General features: G+C 43.7%; 1 protein-coding gene across 2 annotated transcripts in view; it reads left to right on the top strand.

Moving 5' to 3' along the window:
- The first annotated feature begins 6,961 nt into the window (after positions 1-6,961).
- wnt10a (wingless-type MMTV integration site family, member 10a) overlaps positions 6,962-18,241 on the top strand; it is a 61,064-nt gene continuing 49,784 nt past the window's right edge. The window contains exons 1-2 of one of the 2 annotated variants that reach the window (XM_089002187.1): positions 6,962-7,827; positions 9,041-9,113. Coding sequence is in view for 1 of the 2 variants with exons in the window: in XM_089002185.1 (XP_088858311.1) it covers positions 7,766-7,827 (62 nt within the window). In the remaining variant the exon portion in view is untranslated. The remainder of the gene's footprint in view (positions 7,828-9,040; positions 9,114-18,241) is intronic. The other variant, XM_089002185.1, reaches the window with a different exon arrangement.

The raw sequence follows: 18,241 nt of genomic DNA on the forward strand, positions 1-18,241 counted from the left end.
CTTTTTGTTTGGTGTTGGTGACTCCTATGAAATACCGTACAGTCAAATCTGGGTTTTCGATCATATAATCAGTTCCAGAAATCAGATGAAGAATAGAAACACGGCTTCTCACAATGGAATGCTACACTAGGCTAATGTGTCGGCCACAATGAGACGCGACACCAGGAAGTGTAAGGAAGCAGCGGGGAGTCGAGTAGTGCATTCAGGTGCGCTCAGAACCCTTTTTTTTGTTGTAAATCGAGGCATTAAAACCCCAAAATATTTGGTCAAAACCGAATTGGACGAGAACTGAGGTTTGACTGTATTACTATAAGTTACTTATCCATCCATCTCCTCTTCTTCTTTTCCTTTCGGCTTTTCCCTTCAGGGTTCGCCACAGCGAATCAATGTCCTCCATCTATCCCGGTTTTGTGCATCCTCTTCTCTCACACCAGCTACCTTCATGTCCTCTTTGACCACATCCATAAACCTCCTCTTCGGTCTTCCTCTTGCTCTCCTGCCTGGCAGTTCAAGGCTTAGCATACGTCTCTCGATATAGTCACTCTCTCTCCTCTGGCCATGTCCAAACCATCTCAGTCTGGCCTCTCTGACTTTCTCTCCAAAGCCTCTAATATGAGTTGTCCCTCTACTGTACTCATTCCTGATCCTATCCAACCTGATCACTCCCAAAGAAAACCTCAACATCTTCAGCTCTGCTACCTCCATCTCTGCTTCCTGTCTTCTTCAGTGGCACTGTCTCCAGTCCAAACATCATGGCTGGTCTCACCACTGATTTATACACTTTTCCTTTCATCCTAGCTGAAACCCCTGTATCACACATCACACCTGACATTTTTCTCCAGCCGCTCTAACCTGCCTGGACACGCTTCTTCACCTCTTTTCCACACTCTCTATTGCTCTGGACAGTTGACCCCAAGTACTTAAAATCCTCCACCTTCTTTATCTCTTCTCCCTGTAGCATCACTCTTGCACTTGGATCCGTCTCATTCACACACATGTATTCCGTCTTGCTGCGACTGATCTTCATTCCTCTCCTTTCCAGGGCATATCTCCACATCCCTAGTTTCTCCGCCACCTGTTCCCTGTTCTCGCTACAGATCACAATGTCATCTGCAAACATCGTGGTCCAAGGAGATTCTTGTCTAACATCGTCTGTCAGCCTGTCCATCACCATAGCAAACAAGAAGGGGCTCAGAGCTGACCCCTGGTGGAGTCCCACCTCCACCTTGAATTCCTCCGTCACACCAACAGCACACCTCACAACTGTCTTATAGTCATGATACATGTCTTGCACCGCTCTGACATACTTCTGTCACTCCAGACTTCCTCATGCAATACCACTGCTCTTCTCTAGGCACCCTGTCGTAAGCTTTCTGCAGATCTACAAAGACAGAATGCAATTCCTTCTGACCTTTTCTGTACTTCTCTATCAGCATTCTTAAAGCAAACACTGCATCTGTTGTACTATTTTTTGGCATGAAGCCATACTGCTGCTCACAAATGTTCACTTCTCCTCTTAGTCTTGCTTCAACTACTGTAATCCATCCATATAGCTATCTTAATGTTTTTCCTTGTCACCTCTCCGCTACGGACAGTTTATTGATGCGAGGTACGATAATAATGACTTAGCGGGCTATCTAATACTGACGACCGAGTTTATCTGAGGTCAAAGGTTCAAGCGCTCCTTTCTCTCAGTCATGCTTCTCAACTGATCTCTCAGGGATTTTTTCTCTTTGTCAGAGCGAGTCAATTTCTCTTGGTTTGAAGGATATCCGATCCTGAATGTTCAAGGAAGCGGCGGTTAAAGGTCATATTTGGAGTTTTAATGACATGGCAAGGAAAAATAACTGGCTGACAAATGCGGCCTAACTGTCCATCAAGCGGGGATGGATTTTGGTTCACTTCTGATCAAACTCTGCAAAAGACAGACTGTCGGCCATTTTGAGAACATGGTCCTGATTCATTCTTCTGGAGCGGTGGTGAGTAATAAGAAAGAAATATTCGGGCTCCATAATTGTAATCGCTAACTTTGTTCACAGGGTTGCCCAATGGTTAGTGGGTCGACCTCACAATGCAGAGGTACCCTCTTGCGGCTTTGCTCCAGGTAATCAAGAACATTTCCATAGGGTTCAATTCACTCACATCTATGGACAATTTCGGGTGTTCAATCAGTCTGCTTTGCATGTTTTTGTAAAATGGGAAGAAACTGGAGTACCCGGAGAAAAGCCACGCATGCCCGGGGAGAACATGCAAACTCCACACGGAGCTATAATTGAACGCTGTACCACTGCACTGCACCCCCCCCTCCTCAGTGGCTTTTCTCCAGGTACTTTGGAAAATGTCCATCGAGTTCAATTCCCTCACACCAATGGAACATTTCGGGTGTTCAATCAGCCTGTCATGCATGTTTTTGGAATGTGGGAGGAAACCGGAGTACCCGGAGAAAAGCCACGGAGGAGGGGGGAGAACATGCAAACATCACACGGAATTGAACCCGATGCCACTGCACTGCACTCCCCTCTCCTCCGTGGCTTTACTCCGGGTACTCCAGAAATGGTCCATGGGGTTAAATTCACTCACACCAATGGACAATGTCGGGTGTTCAATCAACATGCCATGCATGTATTTGGAATGGGGGAGGAAACCACAGTACCCAGAGGATAGTTACGCAGGCACGGGGACAACATTGAAACTCGACACGGAGCTGGAACTGAACCCGGTACCACTGCACTGCACTCCCCCACTCCTGCATGGCTTTTCTGCAGGTACTTCGGAAATTGTCCATAGGGTTCAATTCCCTCACACCAATGGATAATTTTGGGTGTTCAATCAACCTGCCATCCATGTTTTTGGAACGTGGGAGGAAACCAGAGTACCCAGAGAAAAGCCACACAGGCCACATGCTGGAATTGAACCCGGTACCACTGCATTGCACTAACCACTGTCCCACTGGGCCGCTCCTTTGTGTGGGGCCCATCAAAATCATTTAGGGAGTGAAAACCCGAAACGCATATACCCGCCTTTCTCTTTTACCATCATTTGGGCCTCGACCCGAGTCACTTATTCCACTCTACGGATTCCCTTTCGAAATCATTCATCAAGCACAACCCAAAAGAAACATTCAGCCTCGGTTTGCAAGAGACTACAAACCCGACCCTGCATGACCTAAACTGTTTACACGGCGCTTGCAACCAAATTGGGAAAACTTAGCTCGGCCGCCTTTCTCCCCGCAGGACAATTAGATTGCTATTGAACCACATTTGTCAATTCTAAAAAGAAAAAAAAATTCGACCGGGAATACTGGGGTGTTTTCGTTTATTATTAAATTAGATGTCATGCGGCTTCGTGTTTCACATAGCAGACAAAGTGAGCAGCGTAAGATAAAGACAAAAAACATTCCAGCCAATAATGGCAAAGTATGATGTTAACCTGGCCGACTTTTCCCATTCAAACGTTTTCATGTCTCTCGACGCGGCCGTCGGGTTCAGCTGAGACGGCAACTGACAGCTTTCCCACATTTCAATGAATGCGAGGAAAAAAATAATAGAATCAGAAACGACAGCCATTTTGGCCACATACGTCAGTCCAGATGTGGCATTGCAAAACGTCTACGTGTGTAAAAAAAAAACAATTAAAAAAACTCGGCAATGTCGGCTTGGGGGCAACGCATCAAATTTGTGGACTGGTGCCAGCAGAATCACCTCCAGATCAACACCGGGAAAACCAAGGAGCTGGTGGTGGACTTCTGCAGGAAACAATCCTCACCTGCACCATTGAACATCCAGGGTTCGGACATTGAGAGGGTGACCTCCTACAAGTACCTGGGTGTTACTCTCAACAATAAACTGGACTGGAAAACAAACACGGATGCCCTAATCAAAAAGGGACAGAGTCGCCTCTTCCTCCTCAGGAAACTGAGGTCTTTTGGAGTTCAGGGGTCACTCCTAAAGACTTTCTATGACTCTGTGGTGGCATCAGCCATCCACTATGGCATTGTCTGCTGGTCAGGCAGCATCACCACCCGGGACAGAAAAAGACTGGAGCGCTTTGTCAAGAGGGCCAGTTCTGTCGTGGGCTGCTCGCTGGACTCTCTAGAGGAGGTGGGCAACAGACGGATGCTAGCTAAACTAAAAGCTATGACGGACAGCCCCTCCCACCCCCTCCTGCCCATCCTGACAGCTCTGGGTAGCTCCTTTAGCCAGAGACTATTACACCCGCGCTGCAAGAAGGAGAGGTACCGCCGCTCGTTCCTACCGACTGCTGTCAGGCTTCACAATTCCCAATGATCACATGTGAAAAAAAAAAAAAAAAAAATAAAAAAAAACTGGACACTTGGAAATATGGGTTGTTGCAATATATCTAAATGCATTTCTTGATTCTGCACTATGTACAGTCTTGTTATAGAACGGTTTTTGCACATCTACATTTGCACAGTATACAGTTGACATTTTTATTTTGTTATGCTTAGAATATCTTGTTTTCTATCCTTTCACTCCCACCCCAACCCCATCCCTCTTCAATTGCTGCTGTGGACTGCAAATTTCCCCATTGCGGGACGAATAAAGGTATTCTGATTCTGATTCTGAAATTTAAATTGGGGGAAATTGGGCCTCTGATGAAGATTAGGTTAGTTTCACTGTTTTAACTCATTCACTGCCAGACAATGTGCAAAAATGTGTACACTCCAGTGCCAGGGTTTTTGTCATTGTCACTCAAATTCCAGGACCCACAGAATATTGAGTTTTAGGACTAGATAAACATTCAATGTAGCGTAAAAAACCTTAGACTCCCTTGTTTCATCAGAAAAAAACAGTTAATTCCTGTATATGGGTCTGGAGTTATATGAAGTTGAAATTAGAGCGTCTGTTCAGAAAGCAATGCAAGACGTACATATTTGTTCATATAGCGCTTTGACAGCAGCTGAAGCTGGAACAAAGCGCTAACGTGGAAAAAAGGCAAATGCTGCCCCCTCGTGAAAGGAAAAAAATGGTCAGAGGTCTGACCAGCGCTTTATCGGCACCCAAGCAAGAAAAAAACAAAACCCGAACAAATTCGGGAATGGCGCTGTACGTCATATTTCCAATTCCCAAATAAATTCGGGAATGGCAGTGAATGAACAAACACAATGAGGAATGGGCCCATGACGATATTTTGAGGTGGGTGTCAAATTTGAAAAGAAATTAGTCATTTAAATGAAAAAAAATGATGACGTCTTATTTTGACTTTGGTCACATTCTACAGTTGCACAACTCAACCGTATCAAGCTTTTTAAACAACCACCACACATACAAAATAATTCACACAACAATAAATCATCAAACAAATCATTCATAACAAAGCCCGTCGGAAGCACAAAAACAAAACAGCCAAACGTGAAATCAAGTGAAAGTGATTTGCTCCCTATTACGAGTACCATTTAAAAGAATATAGGCGGCATTCTGGAGCAACTGGAGATGATTGATTGGAGGATCGGCTGACTGCAAAGTCAAGTGTGTGGAAGCACGAAAAAAACAGACAAACGTCAAATCAAGGGGAAAGTTATATGGTCCCTCTTACGAGTACCAGTTAAAAGACAATTGGCGGCATTCTGGAGCAACTGGAGACGATTGATGGAGGATCGGCTCACTCTAAAGTCACCTTCGTTACACCAATCCAGCTGAAGCCAACTGCTCAAGACGAAATAAAGTCGATTAAATGACGACTCGAATTTGCCAGTTCAATTTAAACTATTTTTCGCCACGGTTATCCAGGCATTTGTTTTTGCTCGATGGGAATGCCAACAATGCATGTTGAGAGCTGGTCATCTGAATGTGGACGGTTTTCATTTGGATCAGAACAATGTTGTTAGGACGGAAATTTCCGAAGCCACAAAATCTGGGGGACTTACCTTGTCGACACGGGAGTAGAAAAATTGGACGCCAGCACAATCGCTTTGCTAAATCCACAAATGAGCTTATGTGATGAGAGAACCTTTTGACTGTTTGGTGACCTGGTGCTGTAAATGTCTGCATGGCAACTGAATTGCAAGGGAACAAGGAGTCGATTTGATGGATTTATGACTCTGGGGACTTTTCACGGCTGCATTTTTTTTGCTTTCCGTCGCTGTCAGTTGTTTGGGGGGATGTAAGGGGGGGGGGTAAACTTCCTGTAGCTATATATTAAGTTGCTCATCAAAAAAATGGTGATAAGTGTGGTCTTCAGCAACAAGGGGGACAGTAAAAGGAACACTTCAAAGTCAGACAACAAAGATGAAAGTCAAAGTGAGAGTTTTGAAGCCATGGAAACGTTAGCTAAGGAACTCGAAGCACCGGGAGAGTCGATCAGGAAGTTATCCAAATTTATTATCTATGTTTGAAAAAAAAACAAAAATATGCTCAAATATTAAGGCCATCCTGATTAATTGGCAGATATTAGTATTTTCATGATTAACTCATTCACTTGCAGATGATGTGCAAAAATGTGTTCATTCCATGTGCCATGGTTTTTGTCATTGTCACTCAAATTACAGGACCCACAGAATATTGAATTTTCAGACTTCATAAACATTTATGCGTAAGAAACCTTTGACTCTCTTCTTTCATCAGAAAAAAGAGTTAATTCCTAAGTTATATGGGTCTGGAGTTATCTGAGCTTCAAATGGGGGCGGCTGTCCAAAATACCACCCAATACAAACGTCTTGGTTTATATAGCACATGAACAGCAGCTGAGGCTGTAGCAAAGCGCTAACATGGACAAAAACAAATGCTGCTCCCTCGTGGAAGGGAAAAAAAAAAACATTGCCGGAGGTCTGACCAGCGCTTTATCGGCGCCCAAGCAAGAAAAAACAAAACCTGAACAAATTTGGGAATAAATAAATAAATAAATAAATAAATAATACAGACATACAAATAAATAAATACATAACTAAAAATAAACAAATAAATAAATAAACTTCAGACAACAGCTCATACAAGCAGTTTATTGTGGTTAAAGCATAAAACTGTGGACACCATTTGCATTTATGTTGACCCGACAACAAGTTCAAAGCAGTCGACCTTCTTAAAGGCAACCCAAGCGCTGCCTCCCCTGAAAAACAAAAATGGAGAATATGCTTCTCGAGTTTCTCAAAGCTTTCAGATCTTTCACCGCTGTCACAAATTACTAATTGAAAAAAAAAATCCAAATAAAGTGTGCGCTGCGTTAATGTCGTCGATGACTTTTTGCAACCCTCCCCAACTTGGGCATTGTCGCGCTCATTTTCATCACACAAGACACTTGACCTTCCTCGACGGTCGCCTTCTTCCTGAGTGACGTTGCAAAAAAGAAGAAGAAAAGGAAAGCAAGAAGAAGTGGGCCGGCGCAGGGCGAAGTGAAGCAGTTTGGTGCGAACATCCAAAGTGGCGCTGGGAAAGTTTGTCGCCGAGCGTCCTTCGTCCCCCCTCCCCATCGACCCCCCCCCCCCCAACCCCTCCACTCCGGTGCGTGCCGTTGCTCTCAGTGGGATGTTCCGTGCGTGACAACTCTTTTTTTTATTTTAGGGACCGGCGCGTGTGCGTGCACGCAGGTGTGACCAGCACGGATTTTTTTCTTCTTCGAACTCGTCAGAGAATTAATGACTCCCCACGCCGCGTGTGGAGAGCAGGACCACGCTGGTGTGGGACTTAACTCGACTTTGTGCTCGGAATATTGGACGGCTTCTTTTTTGTACCATCTCCTTTGCAGTTTTATTTTTTGCTGCGTGAACGTTTGACTTTTTTTGGGTTTCGGAAGACGAACAAGAGTCACGATGGGACAGTCGTTCATCAGAGTCACGTGCTTCTTGGTGCTTTTCTGCCTGCTTGACAAAAGGTGAGTTGTCAAACTTTTTTATCGAGTTTCCCAGGAATGACCAATAACTGCATATAGTATCGTGGGTCTCGGGGTTTATTAAAATGAGGCAGATGGTGGGTTTATTCCACCCAAAATGTAAAAAAAAAAATCAAAAGTAGCATTATTCACATCTATATACTCACACGTACACTGAAAAAAATATATCTCATACTGTATATATATATATATTTTTTTGGGGGGGGCGTCGAATGGTTCCATGCAATCAAAGTATATGTTTATATATCTACTTGGGGGGAAATGATCAATCAATTATGTTCAATAAAATGTAAAATTAAAAATGAAAAAAAAATCAAACTTGACCTGAAAAGTGAGAAAAAGTTCTGAGTTGGTTTAAAAAAATGAATACATATAAAAGCATTAAATAAAGAAAGAAAGTCATAGACAGGTAACTATCTAACTTAATAAATAAATACGTAGATCGTAAATAAACTAACAAATAAAGAAATAAAAACACAGATACATCGATAATGAATAAATAAATAAAAAATACCCAGATCCATGGATAATAAATGAATACCCAGATCAATGGATAATAAATACATAAATAAATAAATAAATTAATTAATTAATTAATTAATTAATTAAAACATAAATAAATGTATTTTGGTTTTCACATTTCAAATGGTAATCTGATTTAATAGATTTAATATTGTGCACCTTTAGAAGGGCAATACCACGGTAGAACCAATCGTGTTGATTGGTATCATTAAAAAAATCATTAAAAATGTAATGTAAACATGTAGAAGTTGGTCCAACTTTGCATTGTCTGCACAAAAAATTAATACAATTGGGGTTGATTTGCTTAAAATGACTTAGGTGAAACTTATCTTTGCGACCCAGTACTTTGAAGAACATGATTGACATATGATTTCATGCAAATATGGCGAACTGTCGTTACAAGAAGTGCCGTACTAGATTCAAGTGGACCTAAAGAGTACAAACTTATGTTTGTCGACATTTTAGTTTAGTAATTTGTTTGCATCACACACCCAAGTCATGACTGTTGATGGGTGTCATTCAATTTTTTTTCCACAACAAAATGGCTGAGAGAATATCAGCCGCCATGACAAACTCGACCTGAAAAACCATGCTTGTGTGTGTTTCCACCATTTTGTCATCTTTGGAAAATGATGCGGTTTACTCCTCGTCAAACAATGTTTCTCTTAATTAGATGTTGCGAGCTTGCAAAAACGAGCTGTTGGGACAGGCCTCCCTGGGCTGCGAGCAGGAAACCAATGCAACAGGTAGTAACAGACATCAAAATGGAATGACACGCTAAGGGGCGACCAATCCAAAAACGACGCCACCATCGCTGATCATCAACAACCAACGCGCTTTGATTGTTTTTTTAAAATGTTTTTTAATCTTCCTGAAAACACAAAAGATGTTTGTTCCGTTAATTGGCTCGCTCACACAACACATGCAAACACGGGAGGGGGGGGGGGGGTAGGGGGTGATGAAATATGGAGAGAACGTGTGCAAAACTTCCAGCGGCATGTTAAGTCACAGTCAAGCATGTACAGATGTGCGTGTGCGCCTGCAGCCTCGCCGCAGGTCGGCTGTCCGGGTCACACGCTACACACACACACACACACACACACACACACACACACACACACACACACACACACACACACACACACACACACACACACACACACACACACACACACACACACACACACACACACACACACACACACACACACACACACACACACACACACACACACAAACATGCACACAGGGTACACACACGCATGTACATGTGGTACATGCGCGCGTGCGCACACACACACACACAAACACACACACACACGCAAACACACACATAAAGATTCACATGCAAATGGGCACACACACATAAACATACGCAAACACACACACACGCACACACGCATACACGTTTTGCTACATGGTGGGGACATGGTGTGCAAAAGTTTTGACCCGTGGGAACCCAATTTTATACATGAAAAAAACATATTTATGAAACTCATAAAAATTTGATTTTAGGACCCACATTTTTTAGCCTGTGCTCACTCAGAAATCAGTTTAAAATGGCATAATTCTTGATTTAATTTTTCCAGGTTTTTCGCAACTCCGTGGGGACTTAACGAATGTCATGTCAAACCAAAACTACCAGCAGGTGGCGCTTATTTTTTTCAAGAGACAATATTTAGAGCCGGTAAGGTCAGCAATTGTGTTTTGCAGGAGCCATGATCGTATATTTTTTGACAATTCTAAATTTTGAACACATAAATTGTGAAATATTTTGTTCACATGCACAACTGGGTCCAGCCCCCTCCCATTTTCTGACATGATATCCGACAGAATAATCAAGCACCAGATGTAGGTCTGCCAGGTTCTGTCACAACCAAAAGTTTGACTGCATCCAGTATTGGACTTTTCAAAGTGCTATTCTTTATTATTTATCTGTGAATTACATCCCATTGGTGCTGCCAGCAAATTTTTGTTTCATAAATGTGCTGAGTTCCAACACTTGGTGTGCTCTTTGTGTAGTTTTAGACTCTATGGAAAATATCTCCTGTCTTTTACATATTGACAACCTGTGCAGATCGGACCTAAATGACAATGTTTTAATTTTCTCAATTTTCAATCTAAGTTGCTAGAACATACATACTGACCTGCCTGCACAAAAAACAGGTCTCTTCTTTCTATTTATAATTGTATTTTATTTATTGCATTCTATTTGTGATTGTATTTTATTTATTATAGTACCTATGCTTGTCTGTGACTGTAAAATGTCCTTGAGAGCTTTGAAAGGCACTTAAAATGTAATGTATTATTATTATTATGAGTATTATTATTATTGTAAATACAAATAAAACACAACATATGTGTACATCTGTAATATACCCGACAGCAAACACATAACTGGATTTCGGGTGTGTATGTTGCTGTCGCAGCATCAGTGACTGCTTGTAACTCCTCCCACTCTCCTTGTGCAAGATTAGATTAGATCACATTACATTACATTACCCTTAATAGAGTCACAGTGGAGAAATTCACAATCTTCTGAATTTACAGTTATTTACTGTGTCAGCATTAATATATACTGACATGTATGACACCAATGGTCTACATTTTCGGGAAGGCATTGAATAAAACATGTTGACCGAAAAAATGTTTAAAGTCATAAACATACCAGATGATTGTGGCGATAATGTTTTTGTAGGAGTACATTTTGTCATATCTTTATCGTCCTCATCATCAGTGCCTGACATATCAGTGTCAACACATAGTTTTTCTGAGGAACAGAGGAAACCGATAAAACTTCAGCTGGCAGAGAAAAAAAATGGGTGCAATTATTTCCTAAAATATGCAGATGTGTTCTTGCCATGGGGATCCATGTTGATTTCATGCAAATTCTTGCCTTTAAACTGGGACAAACTTCTGGTTTCCAGAGCGATGAGTACCTTGCTAATTTTCGCAAGCTGCAATGTCCCCTCCGGAAGCCGATAAAAATTGACGTTGCACTCTGATATCATAGCCTAGGAAGCCAGCTCGTTCATTTCATTGTCTTTTAAATTGAGAACTTTGGACATTGTGGCCATGTGCTTTCTCAATTTTGTGGAAGATAATGCTTCCAGATTTTTTTGCCCCGCACTTTAGGGCTATCTGACGAATTACATCAGATCCTCTGAAGTGACTGGAGGCTTGTGGTCTTGCAAAAAAGAATGTGTTTTCATCCAGTATCCCACATTCATGACGAGTATTGGCAAGTAACGTCATGGATGTCTGCACTTGAGGTGTCAGGAGAATGGGAACCTTTCACCCTCGTTTACCTTGTATTTCAATTCTTTGGAAGTGCCGACACAGTTTCCGCTCAAGGTCAGACAAAGCCAGCTCCACATCCGGATGTGTCGACGATGTATCTCTCAAAGTAAACGCAGTAAGTGGCATCTTAGAAACTTCCCCTTCTCTTCTCCGGTTGAAAAAGGATAATTTCGCAAAGTGTAACTTTTGCAAGTTCTCCCCAATGTTTCCTACTTGTGTCTTCTTTGAGTTTTGTTTAGTACACCTGTCTTTGGACCTCAAGATACTCATGCATCTTTTTCACATCTTCGGTAAAAGGGAGAAGTTGTGGAACATTGCATGTTGCCTCACTGAAGTTTCTGAGGGACTTTGAGGACACGCATTCACTCCATCTGGTGCCACAGATTTGTTTGAACATCCGTGCATTATTAATGGAATCGTCATCACCTGAGATTAATCCTTCACATTCAATAATATTTGCAATTTTCATTAGGTTGTGGCCTAACTTGAGTGCTAAGGATGGTATTTCGAACGCATTTAATTGTTCATTTAAGCACCTTCCTCAGTGCTTCAATCACATGTTGAAATTTAATGGGATGAAGAAATCCACCATGTCTTGAAGCTTTCCATGTTTCTTCCCCTGTAGGAGCAGTCGTCCTGTCTCACGCATCTTCTGTCTGATGTAGTCATGTTTTCAGACATCATGCCCATGCTTATTGAAGAGGTGTTCCCCAAATTTCAGAATCACCTTTTCGTTACGCACAGCTTTTCTGATTGCATCTTGATGCATAGCAAGCACCATTTTCCAAAACTGTTCATTTACACCATCTGGAACTGGCTGAGCATATTCACACAAGGCCTGAACCCTAGTCTTTCCTGGTTTCAAATTTGGCACATGCATGTTTAAGTGACACCTCTGCAGGTGCCTCCACATTGCTCTCCTCATAAAGTAGCCCTGACAATTCACACAATGCATGTGATCTTTGGCTTCCACGGTTTTTTTGGATTGTTGATGAGGTATCAACATTCCTTGACCTTCACGAAGAACGCCATTGTCATGGGCACAATTCCCTTTATTTCTGAGAAGATTCAGTAGGATTCTTCTCTCTTTGGAAACAGTTGGAAATTGAAGCACATTTGCCACCTCATGGTGTATCTTTGTGTTGTGTTATCAAATGGCGTGCAATTTTTCTGTAAGGCTTGGAGCAGAACACACAGAAGTGACATTTGTTGTAGAGCCTGCCACCATCTGTTTTCCTTTTAAAAGTCATGACCTTCATATCAGAACCACTGGATGAATCTGTTTGCTGGTGTTGTGAGTCAGATGAGTCAGTCAGATGAGTCAGTCAGATGAGTCAGCACAAGTCACAAGTCTTTTTGTCTGTGGCTTAGAGGAATTGGCCAGGTGTAAACTTTTTGATTCGTGAGGTTTATCCGTGTACAGGACAGAAGAAGGTGTCACATGTCTTTTTTTATGTGAAGTTACGTGTAGTTTCCGTGGGTTGGTCGAAGGCACTTTCCGTCTCTTTGTCCTCTTGTTCTTCTGCTGCTCTGTTTCTTCTACCGAGCTGTCACTTGTTTGTTCTCCAGGTTTGGGAACATATTCATCATCAGTAATGTCACAACTCAATAGAGAATTGTCCATGGTTTGTTCAATCATTTTCATGTTAAGCTGAAAGAGGGAGAGACAGAGAGAGACATTACCAACCGTAAAATCCTGTACATAATTTGTATATATATACAGGTAATAATTGTTTCATTTCGTTTTTATTGAACAATATTTAGTTTCTTGTGTCGTGTTTCATTTGCCCGTGAGTGTTTGTGGCGGGTTGAACAATCCAAAACAGTATGGCAGAAGGGATAGGTGAAGTCGGATGGGTTTCGTCTTGTGATTAACTGCGCAACAGAAAAGCACTATGAAGCACATGTGCTTCAAAGTTCCACTCGACAAAACGTGAATTAAATAATGACACAAAAAGTAATCTAGACTCGAAATGAATAAGGGAACTAATTAGATAACACTCGACAGTACAAAAGGGGAAACAAAATAAGATATTGTCATGAAAATGCGTGTTAATCGAGACCATCAGAAAATTGCGACTGACCATGAATCTCCTTCAGATTGCTCTGGAAACTATGGGCGGGACATGGTGCCACACTGTGCGCCGTTGCATCACTTCCTTCATAATTTAATAATCTAAGTGCACAACTCCGTTACATACACCCCCCTTAAATTATGCAGAAGTGAGGCAACATACACATGGGAGACAATAGAAAGACCAACAGGCAAAATAGGCAAGCTTATCGGGCAAAGATGTACAAGGAAGTCAATCATAGGAATTCTTCTTTCAGAAGTGTGAAGGAATAGGGTGGTTCGAGACCCATTCCCATCACAGACTAGTAGAAATGCCATTTACATCTCACAAAACAGCACATAACTACACCCGTTATTGGGAAGCCATAAAGATAATAGCAACAATTGGCACACAGCACAGGCCAAAAAAAAAGAATCAAATGGTCATATTAAACCCATATTAATGTTGGCATCACGACTCTGATAGGACATTTCACATATCAGCCTGTCAGGGGGTTTAACTGTCCTACCACATCTTGTGAAATTGACGGGCCCTGTGTGTCTTGTGGTTGTGTGCAAATGACCGCAAGTTCAGTCTCATGTGGGGGTGAGTCAGGAGTCGATTGTGCTATGTCAAACAACGGGTTTGTCGAGAGTTCAGTCTGTGTGTGAATGTCATGGCCTACCGGCTGACTTCTCTCACTGACATCCCCTTGATATGCATCCGCGGAATCATGCTCTGAAGAGAAGTGCTCATCTTCCCCTGTCTGAGCCGGAGACTGCATGACCCAGTTCTCAGTGCGCAGCTGAGTGTCCTCCTGATCATCAGGAACTGAGCTTTTGTCGCTCCCACAATGTTCGTCCATCTCTGACCCATCTGAACACGAACCAGGCTCCACCTGCCCCGAGAATGTCAAGAAGTCAACCGGGAGCAGTAAGTTCCTGTGTACGACCTTCTCTCTGCCTGTGGCATCATCCCGGATCCTGTACACATTGATCAACAGCTTCACAGACACCACGTCATAAGGGGTTGACTCCCAACGATGTGCAACCTTCCGCTTGCCCTTCTCGCCTCGATTAGCTAGTAGCACCTTGTCACCAACAGCCAATGGCAACCCCTTGACTTTGCGGTTGTAGATCTGGGCGTGGCGGGTCTGTTCCTTGGCTGCATGCTGTTGAGCAATTTGCGCGGCTTCAGAAAGGTCTCTCTCCAAGGTGCTCACAAACTCATTGTGACTGACAACATTGGCGTTCTCCAAGACATGATGGAACATGATGTCAATGGGCAAACGAGGGACACGTCCAAACATCAAATAGAATGGTGCAAAGCCCGTCATCTCATGTACTGTGCAGTTATAGCAGAAAGTCAACATGTTCAACATTTGTGGCCATTTGGACCTAGACTTTGGGGGAAGTGTTCTGATCATGCCTCCAAGGGTCCGGTTGAATCTTTCTGCAATGCCATTACCCATGGGATGATACGGTGTTGTGTGGGACTTGTGCACACCTGCCATCTCAAGAAGATCCTTGATGAGTCTACTCTCAAAGTTGGCTCCCTGATCCGAATGGATCCTTTTGGGGAACCCATAAATGCAGAAGAACTTGTCCCACAGGCAGCGGGCAACTTACTTTGCTGATTGGTTCCTGCAGGGGAAGGCGAGAGCCAACTTTGAGAAGTGGTCGGTGAGAACGAGGACGTCGGTGGTTTTCTTGTCGCCGGACTCTGCTGTCCAAAAATCAATGCACACTAGCTCCATTGGAGCCGAAGTGCGGATGTTCTCCAGGGGTGCCGGGGCGTCTGGCTCGGGGGTCTTACCCAAGATGCACCTCTGGCACTGCCTTACATGCTTCGTAATGTCTTTCTCCATCCCCGTCCAAAAGAATCGTTCACTAGCCAAAGAGAGTGTCCGAGAACAGCCCTGATGACCAGCCGTGTCATGCACACCATGTAGGACTTGGTGTTTCAGAGACCTAGGTATGACAAACTGAAAGACTCTTCTGTTCATGTGGCGATCTTTCCCGTCACAAACTTTCAGCTTCTTCCAATGCCTCCGTAACAAAAGCACACAGCTCGTCTCAGCTGCTCTTTCATGTATGGTGGGTCTCATATGTCGCTGCACATAGAAAATGACTCGGCTGACTGTAGAATCTAGGTGCTGTAAGTCACGTAACTGACTATGGGGAATGACAATGGAAGGGTCTTCTTCAGGTAGCTGTAGTGACAATGGGGTTGTTCCAGGGAGTCAAGAGGTACCGCCAGTCTGATGGACGTCTAAAACTGCAGACACCTCCTGCGCATCAATTGCACTTCCAGAAGACTGATCAGGAGCTTCCTCCTGGGGAACTTCTCCATCGTGATCACCAGCCATGTGGACAGCCTGACAGTTGATGGTGAAACGGAAAGCATCCTGTACAGTCTCATTCACGACCCCTTGGACTCCGTTGAGTAGGTATTGGTAGGGTTCTTTCACCAGGCGATGGCTCACGCAAGACTGAACGAAGGGTTCTCGCCTCAGTGCATCAGCCACTATGTTCCTGGGCCCTGGGACGTACTTCAAGTCAAAGTCATATGCTGCTAGCTTCGACACCTCTGCTCGCAGGCGTCTAGTTTGGGCTTCGTCAGGATATATGTCAAGGGGTTGTTGTCAGACCATGCAGTAAAATGTCTGCCTTTTAGCCAGTGGGCAAACTTGTCACATACGGCCCACTTTAAAGCAATAAATTCGAGCCGATGTGCAGGATAGTTCAATTGGGCTCGTGACAGCGTTTTACTAGCAAATGCCACTGGTCTCGCAACCTTGTCATCAGGCTGAAGTTGGGAGAGGACGTCTCCAATGCCGTCAAACGATGCATCGACAGCAAGAATGAAAGGTTTCTCAAAGTAAGGATGGGCCAACGTTACACTGTTTGACAGATCGTGCTTCAGAGTCTCAAAGGCAGTTTGACATTCAGTGGTCCAGTCCGTCGGTGTCAACTTCACATGACTTGATGCATCCGATGTGGGTTTCCTGAAAGGAGCTTGAAAAGGGGCTTGGCCTTTATGGAGCAGTCCTCAATGAAGTGCTGATAATACAACACCATTCCCAAGAAAGATCTAATTTTCTTCTGAGAGGGAGTGAGGCCATCATTGTCCATTAGGTCGGGCACCTGTACCCTGTTTATTGCTTCCACCTTTTCAGGGTCTGTCTGTACCCCTGACTATGAGATGACATGGCCAAGGAACTTCACAGATCTCCGAAGAAAGTGTCACTTCTTCAGAGCAAGCCTCAGATTATGGTTCTTCAAGCGGGAGAAAACCATTTCCAATCGCTCAAGCGCAATCTCTTTTGTCGGACCAAAGACCATGAGATCGTCAAGATAGCACAGGAGGCTGGTGAAGTTCTTGTCCCCGAAAATGGAAAGCATCATCCGCATGAATGTCGCTGGGCTGTTCGAAAGGCCTGGTGGCATCCGGTTATATTCACGTAGGCCAAATGGGGACGAGAAGGCGGTGTACTTCTTATGGTCCTCAAACAGGGTACATTATAAAATCCTGAGGTGAGGTCCATGGTGGAGAAGAAGACATTTCCTCCAAGTGCGGCAAGAGCATCAGCCTGATGGGGCAATGGGTGAGCATCCCGCTGTGTCCTCGTATTTAGCCATCTGAAATCTGTGCAGATGCGCAACTCCCATTCTTCTTCCACACTAAGACTAATGGAGATGCGTATTCACTCGTGGATTTCCGAATGATGCCCTTTTCCTCCATCTCATTGAGAGTCATTCTCAGCTTTTCATATTGACTGGGTGGCACTCTTCGATAAGGCAGGCGGAATGGTCTCTCATCCACGAGGTGTACCTTATGCACAAATTCAGAGGCCTCTCCACAGTCCATCCTGTTCTGTGAAAATACTGCTTCATATCTCTCAATGAGTTGGAAAAGTCTGTCCCTCCACGTATCGGAGACAGCACACGCATCCAAGTCCAGATCATGTAGTCCAAGCTTGTCCAGTGCTATTTTGATTTCTTCTTTGGACCTTGGCCTTGCGGTGGCATTCTGAACAGATTGGGACAAAATTTGGATGTTGTCAGGTTCAGACAAGTCTTCTGTCGCAATGCAGGGAAATACATCTGCCAGCTTTGTGTTTCTTCTCAACACCACTTTTTCAGTCGAGGGGTTGATGACCCTCACTGGGAGCAATCCATCGCCCCACATCGGTGTGATAATCCTGCCAACAAGAATCTTCCTGGACCTGCACCTTGCTTGGGTTGGTTCAACTATGACCGTGCTGCCAACTGACATCGGTGCGCAGGCGGGAAGCTTAGCCCAAACAAGATGTTCACTCTCTGGTTGCAACATCACACACTGCTGCAACTTCAGTGTGCCAACTTTGTTAGAAATCGTTCCACCCCTCCATTTCTCTGTGTTGGAAAGCAGAGAGAAAAAGTGGTGGGAGTCATCATCAATCGTACTACCGGGCTCTGACATGAGCTGCCAGTAGCCTTCAGTCTTCCGCATCAGGTGAAGGATTTTCTTAATGGCAT

This window comes from Hippocampus bargibanti, linkage group LG08 (genome assembly GCF_051943395.1).
Source record: "Hippocampus bargibanti isolate YZ-2025 linkage group LG08, ASM5194339v1, whole genome shotgun sequence".
Taxonomy (NCBI): Eukaryota; Metazoa; Chordata; class Actinopteri; order Syngnathiformes; family Syngnathidae; genus Hippocampus; species Hippocampus bargibanti.